Below are 18,230 nucleotides of genomic sequence, written 5' to 3' on the forward strand. Positions count from 1 at the left end.
TGCCCGCTCAGCAACAAAAACCCTAGCAACTGTTTCAATATCTTGCTAGTAATGATAGGCCTATGTCTACATCATTTCCCCATTTTTGTTCTTTTCTTTAAGAAAATGGATAGCAATTCCAGTGACAGTCGCTTCTTGTGAAAGAAGCTTTTCCAAACTCAGATCAAAACCTACCTTAGGTTAGTAATTCACCAAGATCGATATATCTACTGAATTTTCCAATAAGCCGAAGCATTAATTTTCTTACAGACTTTGCTAGGAAGTAGGCTAAGTAAGAAAGGCCCAGCTTTAAATTATTATTAGGCCTATTATAAGGCCTAATGGTAACTAATGTTGGGAAAAATTAATTTTAATACTTTGTTATTGAAGCTAAATGTACAGCAATTCACCAGTGAAGTAAAGTTTTGGGTTGCTTACTGTGCATAGGGGCATATTGTATAATAAAAGTTGTTATGCCTACTGTAAAAAAAAAAAAAATTATAATAGAGGCCTCGAAAGCATCCATTAAATTGGGCCTTCAATTCGTAAGGCCGGCCCTGGGTGGAGACTGTGCTTTTACTCAGAAAAAGTTAGGGTTGTTACTAAAATTAAAGAACAACCTTCAATAAACTCTTAATCAACACGAGAATTTTTTCGTTAAATGTTTTGAATATCAAACATGTTATTGATCGTATTGTCTCAATGATCTTAACTACAGGCTATTCCGAGAAGTAGGCCTACTTGAAGATTTAGAAACAAAACATTCCTTTGTTCGGTACCGTAGTAGGCCTAGTATCCGCTGGCTTAGCATGGGCGAGGTATTGAGAAGAATATGGGAACTCAAGGAAGAAATGATGAATATTGCCTGTGACTTTGTTATAATATTTCTAATGAAGAGAGGAAGACAGACTTTATATTTGCCATTGACATCATTGCAGTGAGTTGTTTGCACATGAAATGTTTGTGTATGTTAATTAAAAGTTTTGACATTTCTCCAGGCCAGCGAAAACAGGTTTAAATACTTCGCTGCTATACTTTCGCATTATTTTGGTGCACATAAATCTGCGAACTATTTCTTGTTTGAAAATAAGGAAGTGTTAGAACATGTCAATCCTGACTGTAATTTGAAATTAGCCACGAGGATAACAACTAGTAAACTAGTTCCACTGTTCCGGAAACAAACAATTAAATACTTCACATTAAGTACAGCTGTACATCTGTGGTGTAGTGTTGTGATGTAAAAGACAATAATAAAATTTTACAATATTAGTAAAATTAGTTTAAGAAATTGCTTACTCATGTGTGATTCCTAAATTGGGAATGTAAAAATTTAAATGTAAATGTATAATGCAGTAAAAATTTGAATTAAAAGATATTATACATATTTAGTATTTTTCTGTTATAAGTACACAACTTTAATCTCCCCCCCCCCTTCCCAAAGTTTTTTTTTTGTATGCAACCCTCGATAGAAAAAGGTTGCCCACCCCTGCTCTGTGTGCGGCCAAAAGCAATTAGAATCTAAATCGGATTCTTTAACATTAAATTTAAAAATGTAAATAAAAAAATGACGTAAAAAGAAGCATATGAAATAGTATTTCAAGAACACGAGCACAGATCTACCACTGTCTGTCTCACATATATATTCAATGGTTCGTCGCTCTATTGGGGGGGGGGGGTGCCAATCGCACCCATAAAGGAGGTGCGGTACTAAGGATACCAGACGTCCGGATAAAACGTAATATGGCTTTACAGTTTTACTTTGCATTTTTTTAAACTGTGGTCAGCAGGTCATCGTGGGACTGAATCGCCACTGTGATCCTGATTTGGTTTTTCTCATTTAGGTTGCGGTCTTTGTAGATGAACCCTTGAATAGTAGAATCCTTTTATAGCATCTCGGTTCCATGAGTAGGACCCTAAACTACTCTCTAGTTCTGCAGTTAGCGTCCAAGATTTGCAAACATACCAGAATGTCTCCATGACCAAGGAACTTAATTTCAGGTCTGATTTTAATTCAGAGGGCTATGCATTTGTATTTCCAGTCTGATTTGAGCTTTGCAAATGCTGTTGTGGACTGCAATTCTGGCCAGTAGTTCGGGTTTGCTTCCTCCATTTGAAAAAAAAGCACTGATTAAAACTTCTGACACTCGCCAGTTTTTCGCCTTTAAGGGCTTAAATACTACTATTCGATGTCCTCAATGCAGCATATTATTAAGTCACTAACTATCATGCATGACTAGATTGACAAATGAAATGCGTCGGTCGTACCTCTTTTGAAGTAACGTCTATAATTTATAAGATAGGAAGACGTAAAATTCTACATAAAACACCGAAATAATTTGTTGTAACAGAAACATGCATAGAAATCATAATCGAGAAAAATTAAAATATACCCTAGCCTACTAGTTATTTTAATTAATACAATAAAAAACTTATTTATAGATCTACAAAAAAGGATAGGTGATTGTGAAGTTAGATGTGAATCTGGCCTAACTGATGTCATATAACGAATATCTAATTGATCTAATTGTTTTGTAAAGGGTCAATCTCGCATTCAAATCCTCAAGAAAAAAACATTTCCGTAAAAAAAAAAAAATATAAAAAATAAAAATTCCTTTAGTTAAGTGTCCTATGGTCATAGTGTACGTCTGCAGTTCACGCGATAATATGAAAAACTACTTATTAATTGTTGTTTTAAATTATGTCCAACTTATATATATATACTAAATATTTTTTTTCTCTAAAAATAAATATTTTTCTTTTTTTTTTTTGTAAATGTAGTAGTTAGTATGGCAGAACTTAGCAATACTATTTTTTTAAAATAATTTTTGACAAAAAATCTGAAACCTTTTGCATAAATGTGTTAAAAATATGGTACATAGCTATCTCCCCTACCAAAGAGTCTCTCGTGTTTGTTACTATTAATATTGAATAGTTGTAAAAGTGGTGTACCTATTTTATATGAAAAAAAATGCTTGCATAAGTGATTTAAAAAATTAGATTTTTCGCTATTAGGAAAGAAAAAAAAAGTAGCCATTGCATCAGAACTTTGAAAGGTCTAAAATATTATGATGTCGGATTTTCACTATCTTTTCTAGTTTACGAGATCTAAAAGGGACGGACGGACAGACATTACACACAAAACTAATAGCGTCTATTCCCTTTTCGGGGGCCGCTAGTAAAAAGCTTATTTTTACAATATCTCTATTCAAGTCAGAACTTCACACAGGAATCTGGACATGGATCCCCAAAACGACTCCAACGATCGTTGGCCACAATGGGAAAACTCTAGTTGATTTGGCTTAAGAGGGGGGGGGGGATATTTTTTTCCCCATTATTATTTTAATTAAATAATTAGTAATTAAATAATAATAAAAATAAGTAATAAATAATTAAATATAGAATAGACCTAAGTTCTTTAACTTAGTATTTTTTAATAATTTTCTTGTTTTAAAAAATTGTCTCGTAACAAGTTTCAATACTTGTTTTGATAAACCATGGGATTTCTTTGGAATGCATAGACTCAATATAAACAAAGATGGCACACCATACATCTAAACTATTACCCAATTATTTACTTACCCAATTTTAAATGACTACTAACGAACATTTACCTTCTCCATCTCCTCAGAGGCAGAGAGCTTTTTACGGCTTTGTGGTGTATTTGTTATCATTAATTGGTTTTGGTAAGAACTTCTTAAACTTTTTAATCATTAAGTAAAAATAAGTCTAAGTCTAAAGTGACAAGTCAACTCAAGTCTAAGTAAATCAAATAAGTCGACTAAGACTACTAGCTAGTACTACTACTGACTGAGACGTCTGAGAGTTAAGAGTACTAACTAAGACTAGTAAGAGTAGTAAGACTAAGTAAGATTTAGAATAAGAACTTCAGACTTGTCTTATGTATAGATCTATAATCTATACTATATTATATTTAATATATATAGTATAGTTAGCTTCTTATATTAGGCACAGCTCATCGAAATCTCCTTTAAGAAACACGTCACTTTTTTTGTTTATAATTAATTTGTTTTTATGTTTGGAGCTAAAAACGATATTTCGGGACAGTGCATGTCCAATTTTAGATAAGTTCCTGTATTTTTGTTCCGCTTTTCCAAAGCAGATGGCAGTTTTTTAGATTCTCGGTAACCAAGTATGTAAAGCTATTGTTTAAACCTCCCCCGGCAATTCATACCCATACCATATAGGGATGAAGGCTATATTATGAGCCTGTTTGATCGTAGGCTGGTGGATCTATCAAAATAAGCTTCCAAACATCTTTAGAAAGACATTCCAATCACATTCATACTGTTAGCTGTTAAATAAAATTAAAAAAGGAGGTGAATATATGAATAATGAATAATAATGAATTAAACACATTCTCCTATAGTGCACAAGGCAAAATCGTAATAAGAAATATTATTGGGATTAATAAATCTATGATTTTTTTTCAATAAATAAATGTGACCTAGATCGAGATATCTAGAATATATAATTTATGAATGAAAGAAAAAGTGCGGGCTGCTAATTTGAAGCCAGAGACCATGCCCACTGCAGGTGATCACGCCAGGCGAGCGCTGGTGGTGAGGAGAGGTATACACTAAGCTTGTATTGTCACAACCTAGCATACAGGCAGTGGAGGAAAGGGGAGAGAGTCATGAAAAGAATTATAAGCATCTATGGGAGGGAGGGGATGTTAAGGTGTAACAAAACGAACATCCAAATTATGAAAAGAAGAGGGTCCTTGGATGGGAATTAAAAGAAAGAGACAGAGAATACATGTAGCCTAGTTGAAAATATCATATTTATTAAATTATAATAATTAATAGATCTATAATTATATAAATTTATTTCTGTTTCTACACATAGATTATATAGGTAGGCATATATATATATATATATATCTAGAGAGTGAGAGAGGCAATATACTATAAATACATATTGCAGAGAAGTGAATCTACTTCTTTTAATACAATCTAAATAATTTTTAATTAACACAGATATAATTTATTAGCAATAACATAGTGGTGTTTCCTAACGGTGCTCAATGTGCGCTAAAGGAGAAAACACAAAAACTGAAGTGTCCTGATTTATTTTAAAATAAAATCTTGACTATGGGTGGTAATACAAAGGAACACAGATATTTTTATAGTCCTTAAGTTGCAGAATAAGAATCTGCTTTCAGTTTTTTTGTAAGTTAAACCGTCACCAAATAAAAAAATAAAATAAAAATTTGACCTAGTTCCCGAATACGGTGTGCCTAATATAAGAATCTACTATATATATAAATTATATATAGTATTATATACCATTACCATGCATGGCATGTACTATGTACCGTAGATCTACTACTATGAGACTACACTCTACACATAATTCATAATAATAATATAAGTTATAATCTTATAAGTCTACTCTGTCAGTGTCACTACTACTAATGCTGACAGAAGACTAGATATCTAGATTATTATTATAAAAATATTAGAATCTAGACTCTAGTTACTCGAGTCTAGTAGATCATAGATCTTAGTGTCACTACTATAGACTAAGACTATAGCAGGGGTAGGCAACCTTTTTCTGACTAGGGCTGCATAAAAAAAATTGGGGGACTGGGGGGGGGGGGGCATAAATATGCATAACGCGTAGGATGTAATCATCTTCTTTTTTGAAGTAACGTCTGTATTATATAAGATAAGATATATATATATTTGCACTCCCCATTGAGGAATTATAACAAGTTAGCAATTTCTTGAAACTAAAATTTTACTAATTTAATGCTTTTTAAAAATTTTACCATTGTATGTTTACAACACAACATTTCATCACAAATGTATAGTTGAACTTAATGTAAAGTATATAACAGTTTACTCTCGTACATAATGTTCCGGAACCATGGAACTAGCTTACTAGTTGTTATCATTGTGACTGCTGTCAAATTGCAGTCAATAAGTGATATTTGTTATTTTGGATTTTTGGCACATCAATAAGCATCGACCAGTTCTAACACTTGATAATTTTCAAACAAAAAAAAAAAAACATGTTCACAGATGAATGTAGTTCCAAATAATGCAAAAGTTTAGCAGCAGAGTTTTTTTAAGTGCGGATATACAGGTTCTGGCACCCATGAACTTCCGCGAAAGAACTGACTGTAACTTATCTTTCAGGTCATAATTTGCTAGGAGGTATGTCATCTGAGGCTGAGTCAGCTTCTGCATTAAATGGTGAGCTGGGGGTATTGAAAACTGGTTCCAAGTTGCGGATGTCTTAAAATTTGCTTTCAAATTTCACAATCAAGGAATACAAATAAATCTTGTACTTTTCAACCATTTCACTAGAAATAGTTTCACCTTTGAGCTAAGGAAAATGATAAAGCCTAACTAATTTCACTTGGTGGCCTTAAGAAATGCACATATATTTCATGTGCAAACAACAAATTGCAATGCTTCCGATAATAAACATAAAGTCAGTCTTCGACTCTTCATAAGAAATATTAGTAACAAAGTCACAGTCATGTCCTTCAAGGAACGTCGATTTTTTCCTATGAGATTCCATCTTCTTCTAATGCTAGGCCAGAGGATACTACTGTGTTACCGAACATCGGAATGTTTTGTTTCCAAATCTTAAAGTACTTTTCGGAACTGGCAGTCAGGGCCGGCCTTTGATAATATGAGACCCTAGGCGAAGTGAATTTGGTGGCCCCAAATAAAATAGAAAAATATAAATAAACACAGAAAAAAACAAAAATTATGCAGCTTATTAAAAACCTAGTGTACTTCAACAATAACAAGTTTCACTATTTTTTTCTCTAAAACAATAATATACATATATTCTGCGCTGGGCCTTAATCAGTTAAGCTATGCTTAATGTTGGACATATATGCCTTTTTTGATATAGATTTACAAATTGTGTGCAATAAAAGGATTGGTATTCAATGCAGATTTGTGTAAACTTTCCTGTAATGAGTTTATGGTTGGGATATTTCACTTTATTTTATTACAGAGTCTGTTTTTTCTCAGTCAAAGCACGGTTTGATCAGTTGTTATTCTTGCCATCTTGTACAAGCCAATCCAACACTTTCAACAGAGTTCTTCATAGCATTGAATAAATACTGGCTTGGGCTTGTGTCTGACTGAATTTTTTGAAATATTGCCATTTAAAATAATCTTAGTTTACTTTGAACTTTTTAGAATGAATGAAGAGACAATGTTTCTTTAGCTTCTTTATTATAAGTGATAAAATCAAAAGTTTCAATAATATATATAGATATTTACAATTATTTATTTTTAATATATTTGCATTTTTATTTGTGTAATGTGATTTCTTTAAGTGTCCGCGGGCCGCATAAAACACTTTGGCTGGCCACGTGGCCCGCAGGACGTAATTTGCCCACCCATGGACTATAGTATAGTAGAAATCATACCGAAATCATACAATCATAGTTACTTAGTGTAATATAGTACTATAGAGCTCTAGTCTACTACTAGATCTAGTAGTATCTAGATCTAGAATCTAGATTTATAATTTATTATCAGAATTATCTATTGTTTATTTATAATCTATATTTTAAATTATATTATAGATTGAAATAATTTATCTTTGTGTCTGAGTATTTTATTAGGTTTTGTTTATGTATTTGAAGATATGGTTCAGACAGTCAACGTTTTATGTTTTGATGCTACTTTACTTTATTTAATGATTTTACTAAAACTAAAGGTGTTACTCTAATCAAATGTGAATATTTTTCAATATTCATTATTTGATTAGTACTGATCTGTGATATCTAGATTCTATTCTATATATATATATATATATAGTCTATGTCTATAGTAATTAGATCTAGTAGTAGTATTTAAAGTAGTAAAGTCTAAATATAATTAGTCTAAATATAATCTAGATTAGACTTAGACTGATTAGTCGTTACTCTAATAATTTAAATTATTGTAGTGTCTATGTTTATTAATAGACTTGATAATGAATGTTTGTTTTTATCTGCAAACTAGGTAGATCATTTAAATTTTTAAATGTAAATTAGAAATAGACTTTGAATCATAACCAATGTTTACTTATTGATATTGATTTGGAACCATTTTAATTATTATCACTGTTCTGTACAAATCAGGCAATTCTGAATCCATTGGTGTAATGGACCAGTAATGACAAAATATTTAAATTTTTAAAGTATGCCGGCTATGGTGGTGAACTTTGTCAAATGGTTTTGAAATAAATATAAGCTTAAGACAGTGTTCTCTATTCATTCAATATTTTGTAACCCCTTTGAAAAGTCACCAATTAGACCCATTAGTAGAGTTTCTAGGCCTAAATTTCCTTTAATTGAGTAATACGTCTAGTTGAATAGTCTTCGACCTAGATTAGATTTCTAAGTCTAAGTAGTAAGTTTACAGACATTAGACTTAAATTAGATATTTAGCATTTCTCAAATTGTGGTTAGGTATTTTCATTGTAGATTAGTTTTACATTTAGATCTATAGACTATACCAATGTTTTAATATTAACCAAGTGAAGATTTAATTTTACCTGTTTTAAAATAATGTATTTTTATTTGATCTATTTTTCTAGACTGTAAAATTAGGATAATTAATCATTTTCCAATTATAGGACTGTACATTGTTTGGGCCTATGTGCCAGATGAATGGTTGCACTCCATTGGCCTCACATATTGGCCTCAAAAGTAAGTATATTTATTGTAGTGTGTTTTTTTTGTGCAAATGTTATACATGTGTAGAGTGTAGTTAGTTGTTAATGTAAATTATGAAGATGAAAACAATATCTTTTTTTTTTAATGTAACATGAACATGGCTGTGGAGTCGGATTTTCAATTTAAAAAGATGTTTACATTTGGGTATGCATTGGTTCTGCCTAATTCAGCATTTTTGGCTAACTATTTTCTTTTAATTTTAAATACTATACAAAGTGATTTATCTGAAAAATATTTTCTTTAAAACAGGTTTCTCTAGAAATCAGCTTTTCTAATAACTGTGATGCTGACCTTTGAATGTAGTTGGTAGTCATATTTTTTAATGGAATATTAGAAAAATAAAGTTAATCATTTCCTTATCATATTGACAATTTGTTATTATCATTGAGGCAAGTTCTTGTAACTGCTAATAATATGCAATACCGGTAGTCTTTTATTCTTAACAAGGACAAAAGTAAAAAATTTAAAATAATTAAATAATAATAATAATACCAGATTTGTTTTAACAATGTAATATTTGTTTTCATTCTAGATACTGGGCTATTGCACTACCTGTGTATTTGTGCATGATAATAGTGCTAAGCTATATTGCTTATACTGGCTTAATACTAATCAACACAGCCTCTTTGACAGATTTGAATACCATTACAGGTAATTTCCTTGATGTGGAAAGAGAACTGTGTAAGGTCTGGGCTGTGACTATGTAGTCTGAAATTTATAGAATTGGGCCTACTTTTATTAGTTACATGAGCTTAACAAAAATCTGATGACTTTAAATTTTGTTTCCTTGCATACATTTAAGTTCTAGGCATAAAACCCCAATGAAAGAAATGAATAAAATAATTGAAGATACACTACTTTGACATTTCTGTCACCCTTCTACATTCCTGTCTAAGACTTGTCTAACTCTTGAACAGTCTTCTTACTATCATCATCATCATCATCAAACTCCATTAGAGTGAGGGTTTGAGAGGCTCAAATCCTCTCTTGCAAAAGCCCTGGACAGAAACCCTGCTGTCTTGCGTAGTGCATGAATGCCGCCTTCTTACTATCTGTCCCCTTCGTTTTTCCATCCTAGCAAAGCTTGCAAAGTTTTCTAAGATTCGTCACATTCTGAAGTCCCTGAATGATTGTTCACAGCAATTGCCTAAGTGATACATTTTGAGCTAAGGGGTAAGGAAAGGATGACACAGGCTTACAACACTGTTGTGTTATGACACAAGCTTACACTATGTTGTGTTAGGCTACCATTGCTTAGTAATAAGCATTTATCAGTGGTGCTCTATTATTGGAAATAACATTAATTCAAGTTTGATTCATTCTCTTAGGCTACAGATTTTTTTTATTAGTTAAGTACTGGTAATTAAAAACTTTCATTAATGAAGTGTAATTATACTAAATATTTATTGATAATTCTAATTTGAAATGTTTCCAGATAATCATTCCCATTATGAAGACTTGACTGTTATGCATCCTGACTCAATACCACCTTTGAGAGACATGGATATCTCTGTTGTGAACCATTTGTTGTATCTCAACAGTGACTCCTGATTGTTCCTGGTTTGACTGTAAGAGTACAATTTACAGGAAATTTTGCAAACAATAAGCTTAGAATATTGATTATAGTTGTGTGAAAGACATGGGATAATTTTTTTTGTATTGTATATATTTCAAAACGTTTTTTCAAATTATTATGTTAATTTATTTTTGTTAACTGACATGCTAGTTTTAAAGAGATGTTAATAATTTGGATATCAACTTGTAATTTCATTTGCTGATAAAAACAAATATTTTTCCTGATATAACATTTATGACTTGAATTAGGAAAGCATACATATATTATCTTATCTTATGTAATACTGATGTTACTTCAAAAAAAGATTACATCCTACGCATCATGCATTTAGTCATGCATATTAACCAATGACTTAAATTCTGCCAAGTCACTTTTCCTGGCTTGCTCAGGCAACCCATTCCATGCTCTAATAGCACTATGAAAGAAGGAGTATTTGTACAAATTTGTCCTAGCATATGGGACGAGGAATGTGCCTTTATCATTGTGTCTTTCAGAGTATTTTATTAAATTTTGTTTTTGAAACCAGTATGTAATTTTTATTTCATGCAAGTAATATGCCATATGGATTATTATTTATATAAATAAAAAAAAACAAGTGCTGTTTCTGCCTACATCATTATTATCACTGTACTAGGGCTATTAGCAAAAAAAAATACTCTTAATAATTATTATGTGTTTTATAAATGAATAGTATAATATTGGTATAATAAAAAAATTGGCAAAACAAATATCTGCTTGATGATATAATATTATGGTTGTTTTTAATATGAATGTTATGATAAAGATTTAGAGAGAAAAGTAACATTTGCACAAAACAAAAAGCACGATAAGAACTAATTATTATTAATACTTACATTTTTCATACTCCCCTATTATACTAGTATCTGTCTATTCTTAAAATGCTGTGTTTGTTTATATTGGCGACAAAGTTTCTTGTTTCACACAATGACAAAAGAATTAGATTAGTTGTAGAGCTTATAAAAAAAATACACCCAATTTTGGATTTTATTTTATTTACATACAATCAACTTTTCTGGCAATGACTAATAACATTGCTCCTAGCCCCAAATAAGAGTTGAAAACTTTAATGTTTAGAACCTATTCAACAATGATCAATTTGAACACTACAGTCACTCTGCAATGGATCACATGGACCATATTCATAAACAGAAATGAAAAAGTTAAAATTGTTAAAAGCAAGGTAATCAGTTGAACAAAAACAGTAAACTATAACAATCTAAGTCCATGTTAGCCAACCATTATAAAGGAGAGTAGCTCAACCAGTTGGCTTTAGTATGTGTAGACTAAACTAAGCAATCTACAGATAGGAAAGTATAATTTTCCAACAGTTCACACCCTAAATAAAATAAACACCACACAGCTACCCCAGTATTCTTAGAATGTCCCAAACTACTCCACCTCAACCAGAATTGCAGTGTAGAGCAGCTGAAGCATGCTTTATTTCATGGCACTGACTGCACAAGAGACTAGATCTTGGCAGCAAAAAGTGGTCTTGAAGAAGACTATTGGGGACAATGTCTATTGTTTCATACAATGACAAGAACATTAAGATCAACTGAGTGGTTTAGAAAAATAAAGTCAGGACTTTAGTGAATTATATTTATTTGAATTTAAAATAATAGAACATTAACATTTTAGTTCAAGTAAGATTGGATTGGATGTTAAATAGAGCTATGTGCTTTATTTTTAAATGTCAGGAAACCTTTACTTATATTCAAATGAACTGCTTGGTTTGTTGACATTGAAATATAGCCATAAATTAAAACATAAACGGCATCAGGCAAGTAGCTTACAGAAAAGTCAAAATGTGTCAAAACCATAGCACCATGTTAATATCATACTGATATCAAAATGTAGCTAAAAAACAGCAGCAGTCAAACTTTCAAATATTGTAATAAAGCACAACTGCAGATGTACACATTAAATGATGTAATAAAACAAAAAAACAGACACCAATGTTGCAATAAAAATAAAACACAACAGCAGTTAAGTAACTTACAGACACCAAATGTAATAAAACACTACTGCAGACAAATAACGTACAAACACATAATGTTGTAATAAAACAGTTGTCAAATGTAATAAAACACACACAACATCAGTCAAATAACTTACCGACACCAAATTTTGTAATAAAACACACATAACAGCAGTCAAATAACTTACAGACACCAAATGTTGTAATTAAACACACAACATCAGTCAAATAACTTACAGAACCAAACGTTGCTATAAAACACACGTGACTGCAGTCAAATGAATCACTTTATCAACAAATTCTTTTATTTCAATAATTTTTCTTTCTTTAAAAAAATAAAACATCTTCATTATAATCAGCGGCCATTATTGGGTTGATTTTGTTGAAACTGAACTGAATAAGAGCCAGAGCTTGGGTCTTGTTGAATATTGAAGTTGTTGACTGACAAACCAAATGGACGTAAGACAAGATTTCCAAGGTCCTTAAGCTTCCCTAAAGAGAAAAAGTTTTCTATTTTACTTTTTTGGTTTATTTAAAGGCTTAAACATTTTCATAGGTGTAACCTGATATATCAATGCACTGAAATATGTTGTTACAGATTGAAATAGTTTATATGTGGCTGTTATAGGCCTTTGACAAAATTTATTGTAAAAAAATATTTCCTTTTATTTCTTACCTATCATTTCATCCTTAAGCTTCTCATTCCTGTCCTTTATCTGTTCTGCCAATTTCTGAAGAGAAATTTGGATAACTTTCATTGCAAGTAAGAGGAGAAAAAACTAAAAGATACACTGGTACAACCTAAATATTCATCATTAATTCATTCAGAGGAAAAAAAATGGATATACACAGAAACTATATTGTAAGATTGATTTGAAATAAAATATTAATATTTCTCAAGCTTAAAAGTTTTTTCAATTGACATCAATAATAATTTATCTTGAAAGGCAGCAAAAAAAAGACGGACTATAAAAAAGATGGGGACAGTTAGGTATAAAGTGAAGGAAAAATTTGCTATAAAGAGAATTTTTCAACCACATCAACAAAAATGTTTTAATGAAAACCAGAGAAATGGCTTGCAGAGGCCATTCTGGCCAGTGCCCCATTTATTTTAAACAATCTAGTTTTTAATACATAAGTCCAGCTTATAAAGGTTACATTTTAAGTGACCCCCCAAAAGGGGAATAGCAGTGAACAGTGTTGTGTGGTCTGTCTGTCAGTCCGTGCCAAAAAGATCGCGTCAGTTGTAGACATGATTTCATAGAGGGAGGTTGCAGACTAAGTTTGAAGTTGCATAATTTTGAGTTGTAGAATTAATACATTTGTTTGAATCTATTTTATAAAGATATTCAACTTGTACTGTTTTATTTTGTACAATATGTATATTGTATATTGTGTGTGATTCCTAGTTCCTGAATTAAAGTTTTTGTATTTTGAATTAAAGGATCTTCATTATTTGAATTTCTAAAGATATTTAGAGTCTATATAAAAATCCCCGGCATCACAGGATCTTATTTGAGTGTTTAATAAAGATCAGAGATAAAAGTCTTAAATAAAACAAGTACTAAAAGAGCATTGTATGATCTACACAACACAATGGTAGCCTCAAGTCATCTTCACATTTTAACACCCAAAATAAGTTCACACTGTGACATTCTGACATTACGGCAACACTCTGTTGACCTTCTTTCTCCACTCATGTCTAGGATAGAATCTCCTTCAAGGCCCATCCATTCTTTAATGCTGTATTTCCATCACTTTTTCTGTCTGCCTTTTCTTCTTTTTCCTGATACTGTTCTTTGAAAGAAGGTCTCTGTGGGCCCTGAGGATCTTACAATATAAAGTTTTAGTTTGTGCTTTGACAGTGGTTAGAAGGTCATCGTGGGGCCCCAATTGCAGGTGTGATGCTGTTTTTAATCTCTTCCTTTGTGATGCAATCTTTGTGTTTCAACACTAACTATATTTGTAACCATGTTATATTTCATTTCCAACAATATTATTTACAATTATTTTAGAATTTTGTAATTATTTTTAAATATTATATGTTAATATTGGGCTACTAGCTTTTCTTTTAATAGAACTGCTAATCTTGTTAGTTGATTGTTTTTTTTTATATAACCAGCTTTTATTTATTTTTAACGAATATTACATTTCTGCAGTGCTAGTAAAAGTCTATAAGTGGACAGCGAAAAACTGTACCGGTATCATTTATATTAAGTATGACATGTTTGTTTGTATTATATTGCATTTTTTGACCAATAAAACATTTTATTTCAAAGTAAACTCTTTTTCTATAATTTTATTTCCTAACTAAAACAAACCTAAACACTTAATCTACAACTGAGTTCTTTTCACATGGTGTTTTGGTAATATATGTGAAACTAGCAATTTAATCTAGATCAAAGTAAACAAACCATGCAGGCAGCTCTAGCCATATGCTGTGATGGATCAAGTTCAACAACTTTTTTGTAGTCTTGAAGTGCTTCATCTAATTTGTCTGTTTTCTCATACAGCTCTGCTCTCCTAAGAATAGCTTTTAAATAATGGGGATGTAAATCAATAGCCTTTGTACTGTCCTTGATAGCCTCTGTATATAATTCCTTCAAAGACATTAAAAAATTTTTGATGATAAAAAAAAATTATTAATTTTTCCACTTATTAGAAATAATGTGCATAACAGTTTTATTTGCAGCTTCAACATTTATGTTAGATGATCTTATAACTTTTTGTTCTTTAACTTTTCGAACAGTATGCATTAAAGATTTACCTTTTTCATGTAGCAAGCAGCTCGATTAGCAAACATGATGGATATTTCTTTGTGAAATGTAAGAGGGCAAATATCAAGTGCTTCAGTATAGTCTTTAATGGCTTCATCATATAAAGCATTTCGAAATTTAATATTCCCTTCATCCTTCAATTGTTGACTTTTATTTTTTCTTTCCTTGAAAAAAAAAAAAAAAAAGAGAACTCTAATAATCCCTATTAAATTACAATGCAGAAAAAATTATTACCTTTTTTTTTTTCTTTGCAGAAATATAACTTACTAATATTTCTTCTGCACTCAAAAGCTCTTCAGTCTTTTTCCTAATCTCTAAATCGTCAACAATTTCAGTTTCTTTTTCATCTTTGTCAGATTCACTGCAGCTATTTTCTTCATCACATTCTGTGGCATTAATCTCACCAGTGTTGTCACTATCAGCATTTGTTTGTTTAAGGAAATCATTGTTATCACAGTCATCATCCTCTGGCACAAAGTCATCACTGCTGCAACTTTCTTCAGCGGAATGATATTCTTCTTCACTGTCATCCCCAATATGTGTTTTTTTCTCAAAGTTTGTACACACATCTGAGTCTTCACTGACCTGTACAGGAGTTTTTAAATCCTCAACAAATTTTGAGTTTGGACAACATGAATCTTTATCTAATGACCAGCTGCAATTAGTTAGTGGGGAGCATTCTGAATTCGGTTGACAGTCTGTTTTATGTACAGATTCATTGTCAGTGTATTTGACAGGTTTCTCATTAGCATGAATGTCAATGAAATCTTCAGGATTGTGAAAGTATTCTTCATTTGTTGAACTGGCATCATCTGGCTCTGTTGTAACATCTCCTTCTCCTTTATGGCAAGACGCCATATTTTATCTGTCTTCAAATGACTTGTATAAGATATTCAGTTAAAAAGTTTTCTGAAAAACTACAATAAAAAAAAAAAAAAACAATTATAATAAATATACACTCTGCAAACACTGCACAATATAACCACTAACTCTAGAACTTAGGTTCTAAATAATATAATTCTTTAACATCTAGTTCTAAACCATCATCAATAATCACTGCAGTATGCTTGCCCATGCATCTATGTGGACATGGCTATCCGTACCTGCATTGCCACCACAGTTATAACAATAACTGGTGGATACAGGGATGACTTAAAATCCCAAACTAAGTAATACTAACTGAGTAAATTTTACCGTAATTGTTTTTTAAAAGCATTTATTAAAAAAAAGGAAGAGGGGAAGGATTTGGATTCAAACTCGTGGCTCAAGCTGACAAACTAACCACATTGCTAGTGAGGTGCTTATGATTATAGACGATTGTATAGTTATCTATAGCTTGTTTCAAACATACTAAGCAGCGACCTATAAAGGGGACTAATTCAGCTTATATCATCACTTCAGTCAAGTACAATATCTTTCCATTGTTTGAGATACCAAACAAAATAATTAATTACCAATTGTTAATTAACTAATTGGTTAATATTTTTTTATTGATTCTTGTGTGGTCAGGTAAAAGAAAAAAATGAGTGAGTTGCTTTGTAAAAATAGTCAATAAATCTACATAGATTAGATTGATATTTATCTAGAAATACTTTTGACTATTACTAATACTTACTAGAGTCTAGATAGAATCTATTAAATATAGAAAAATATAATAAATTTTTAAAAAATGTTTCTTACATATATATTATTATATGAAAGTGAAAACATAGTCTAGATCTAATCAAAATAAGATTATATCCTTCAGATTATATAGTTATATACTATAAACTATAATATACTATTTAAGACTATTATACTGTTATAACTCTACTCCCACTCCAGGCAAATAGAGTGATAGATAATAATACATATTGACATATATTGAGATGAGCAAGGAAGGATGGTTGATTTCTGCTAAGTGAATGGAGAAACCGATCTAATTTTACTCAAAGTTTTAGTCTTCCAGATCAGACTGAATCTAGTCAGTCTAGAGGACTAGGACACTAGAACTACATCTAGATCTAGCCTATTCATATTGATAATGGCTATTATTTCAATCAACTTAAGACTTATGATTATCAACTAATCAAGTATTTCTCTGTAAAGCAAATTAAAAGATAAAAGTGTGACTAAGTCTAAGTCAGTGTGACCTGTGTTAGTGACCGCCTGACTGTTAGTCATCAGTCAGTGTGTAGCTGTACATATGCCTTTTATGCCTTTCGTAGGCCGTACAATAAATAAATCTAGATCTATAAATAACTAATATAAATAAATATACCAATACTACACTCTAGTCTAGATTAGTAACTAGACTGTCTAGACTAGATGAGTAGATATAAATGTAGATCTATAATAATCTTAAATAAATCTAGTAGTACTAGATCTAGTACACTAGTAGTACTAGTACTACTAAGTAGTAGATTCTAGTAGTAGAGATAGAAATAAATATATTATATATTATAATATAAAATTATTTATATATTCTAGATCTAGAAACTACTAATTATCTAATAATATTATTAATATAAATTATAATAAATATAGTCTAGAGAATAGAATTATTATAGACTCTAGATCTAAATCTAGATCTTATATAATTAATAATATTAATAATAATAATTTTAATAATACTATAGTGTCTATAGTATAGACATAGATTTATAGAATAGATAGAGTCTAGATCTATATATTATATATTAGATCTAGATCTATATTGAATCTCTCATAACTCATAGTATTTTTAAATTTTACTATTTTTATGACATTTATTATGTTTTTCTAGATTAGAATTGATTATAATATATCTATATATAATCTAGATCTATATCTAGAGTCAAATTCAATTGTTTAACAAATCATCTTGCACTGCGAATATATAGTTCTAGATAGATCTAGATCCATAGTGACTATAGACTCTAAAATACTCTAAATACTAGATCTAGATCTATAGTCTCTAAATGCAATGCATTTTCTACGATCTCTGGCTTTTATTATTGTTAGGGTTATAAGAGTGTTTTCCCTTGTATTTTAATGTACTGAATGGTCTTTTAAGCCTTTTTTTTTTTTTTAAAGATTTGATCTGATAATCTTAGATATAATTAATCAAACCAAAAATAATATTCATTTTATATCATAAAATTAAACATGATAATATACAATTATGAATGTTACAGTTAGACCATATATCTTTTTATTTGTATTAGA

The 18,230-nt window shown here is 30.7% G+C and overlaps 2 protein-coding genes across 8 annotated transcripts; one reads left to right on the plus strand and one right to left on the minus strand.

The window, feature by feature from the left end:
* The first annotated feature begins 3,471 nt into the window (after positions 1–3,471).
* Positions 3,472–10,868, plus strand: LOC106061946 (phosphatidylinositol N-acetylglucosaminyltransferase subunit P-like). 2 transcript variants are annotated; one of them, XM_056009687.1, is made up of 4 exons: positions 3,472–3,662; positions 8,554–8,665; positions 9,225–9,343; positions 10,128–10,868. In XM_056009687.1, the coding sequence occupies exons 1-4, from the start codon at positions 3,569–3,571 to the stop codon at positions 10,241–10,243; spliced, it is 441 nt and encodes a 146-aa protein (XP_055865662.1). In that variant the 5' UTR covers positions 3,472–3,568; the 3' UTR covers positions 10,244–10,868. The 2 variants fall into 2 exon arrangements, with proteins under 2 accessions (XP_055865662.1, XP_055865670.1); XM_056009695.1 differs by having other exon boundaries at positions 3,478–3,662; positions 8,593–8,665.
* A 132-nt stretch (positions 10,869–11,000) lies between these two features.
* Positions 11,001–18,030, minus strand: LOC106061943 (tetratricopeptide repeat protein 1-like). Of its 6 annotated transcripts, none has more exons than XM_056009568.1 (6): positions 17,960–18,030; positions 15,312–15,961; positions 15,035–15,208; positions 14,682–14,867; positions 12,944–12,998; positions 11,001–12,759 (listed from the first exon to the last, which is right to left on the minus strand). In XM_056009568.1, the coding sequence occupies exons 2-6, from the start codon at positions 15,900–15,902 to the stop codon at positions 12,623–12,625; spliced, it is 1,143 nt and encodes a 380-aa protein (XP_055865543.1). In that variant the 5' UTR covers positions 15,903–15,961; positions 17,960–18,030; the 3' UTR covers positions 11,001–12,622. The 6 variants fall into 6 exon arrangements, with proteins under 6 accessions (XP_055865543.1, XP_013075632.2, XP_055865571.1 ...); XM_013220178.2 differs by having other exon boundaries at positions 17,891–18,020; XM_056009596.1 differs by having other exon boundaries at positions 15,312–15,953; positions 17,960–17,976.
* Positions 18,031–18,230: the final 200 nt, after the last annotated feature.

The sequence above is a fragment of the Biomphalaria glabrata genome, chromosome 1 (assembly GCF_947242115.1).
Source record: "Biomphalaria glabrata chromosome 1, xgBioGlab47.1, whole genome shotgun sequence".
Lineage (NCBI taxonomy): Eukaryota > Metazoa > Mollusca > Gastropoda > Planorbidae > Biomphalaria > Biomphalaria glabrata.

Coding starts and splice junctions, on each gene's coding strand:
- LOC106061946 (XM_056009687.1), top strand. CDS start 3,569: ATGACTACTAACGAACATTTACCTTCTCCATCTCCTCAGAGGCAGAGA. Junction 8,666..9,224: donor CTCACATATTGGCCTCAAAA/GTAAGTATATTT, acceptor TTTTCATTCTAG/ATACTGGGCTATTGCACTAC. Junction 9,344..10,127: donor AGATTTGAATACCATTACAG/GTAATTTCCTTG, acceptor AAATGTTTCCAG/ATAATCATTCCCATTATGAA.
- LOC106061943 (XM_056009568.1), bottom strand. CDS start 15,902: ATGGCGTCTTGCCATAAAGGAGAAGGAGATGTTACAACAGAGCCAGAT. Junction 12,999..14,681: donor TGGCTAGAGCTGCCTGCATG/GTTTGTTTACTT, acceptor ATTTCTCTTCAG/AAATTGGCAGAACAGATAAA. Junction 12,760..12,943: donor GCTTAAGGATGAAATGATAG/GTAAGAAATAAA, acceptor TTTTCTCTTTAG/GGAAGCTTAAGGACCTTGGA.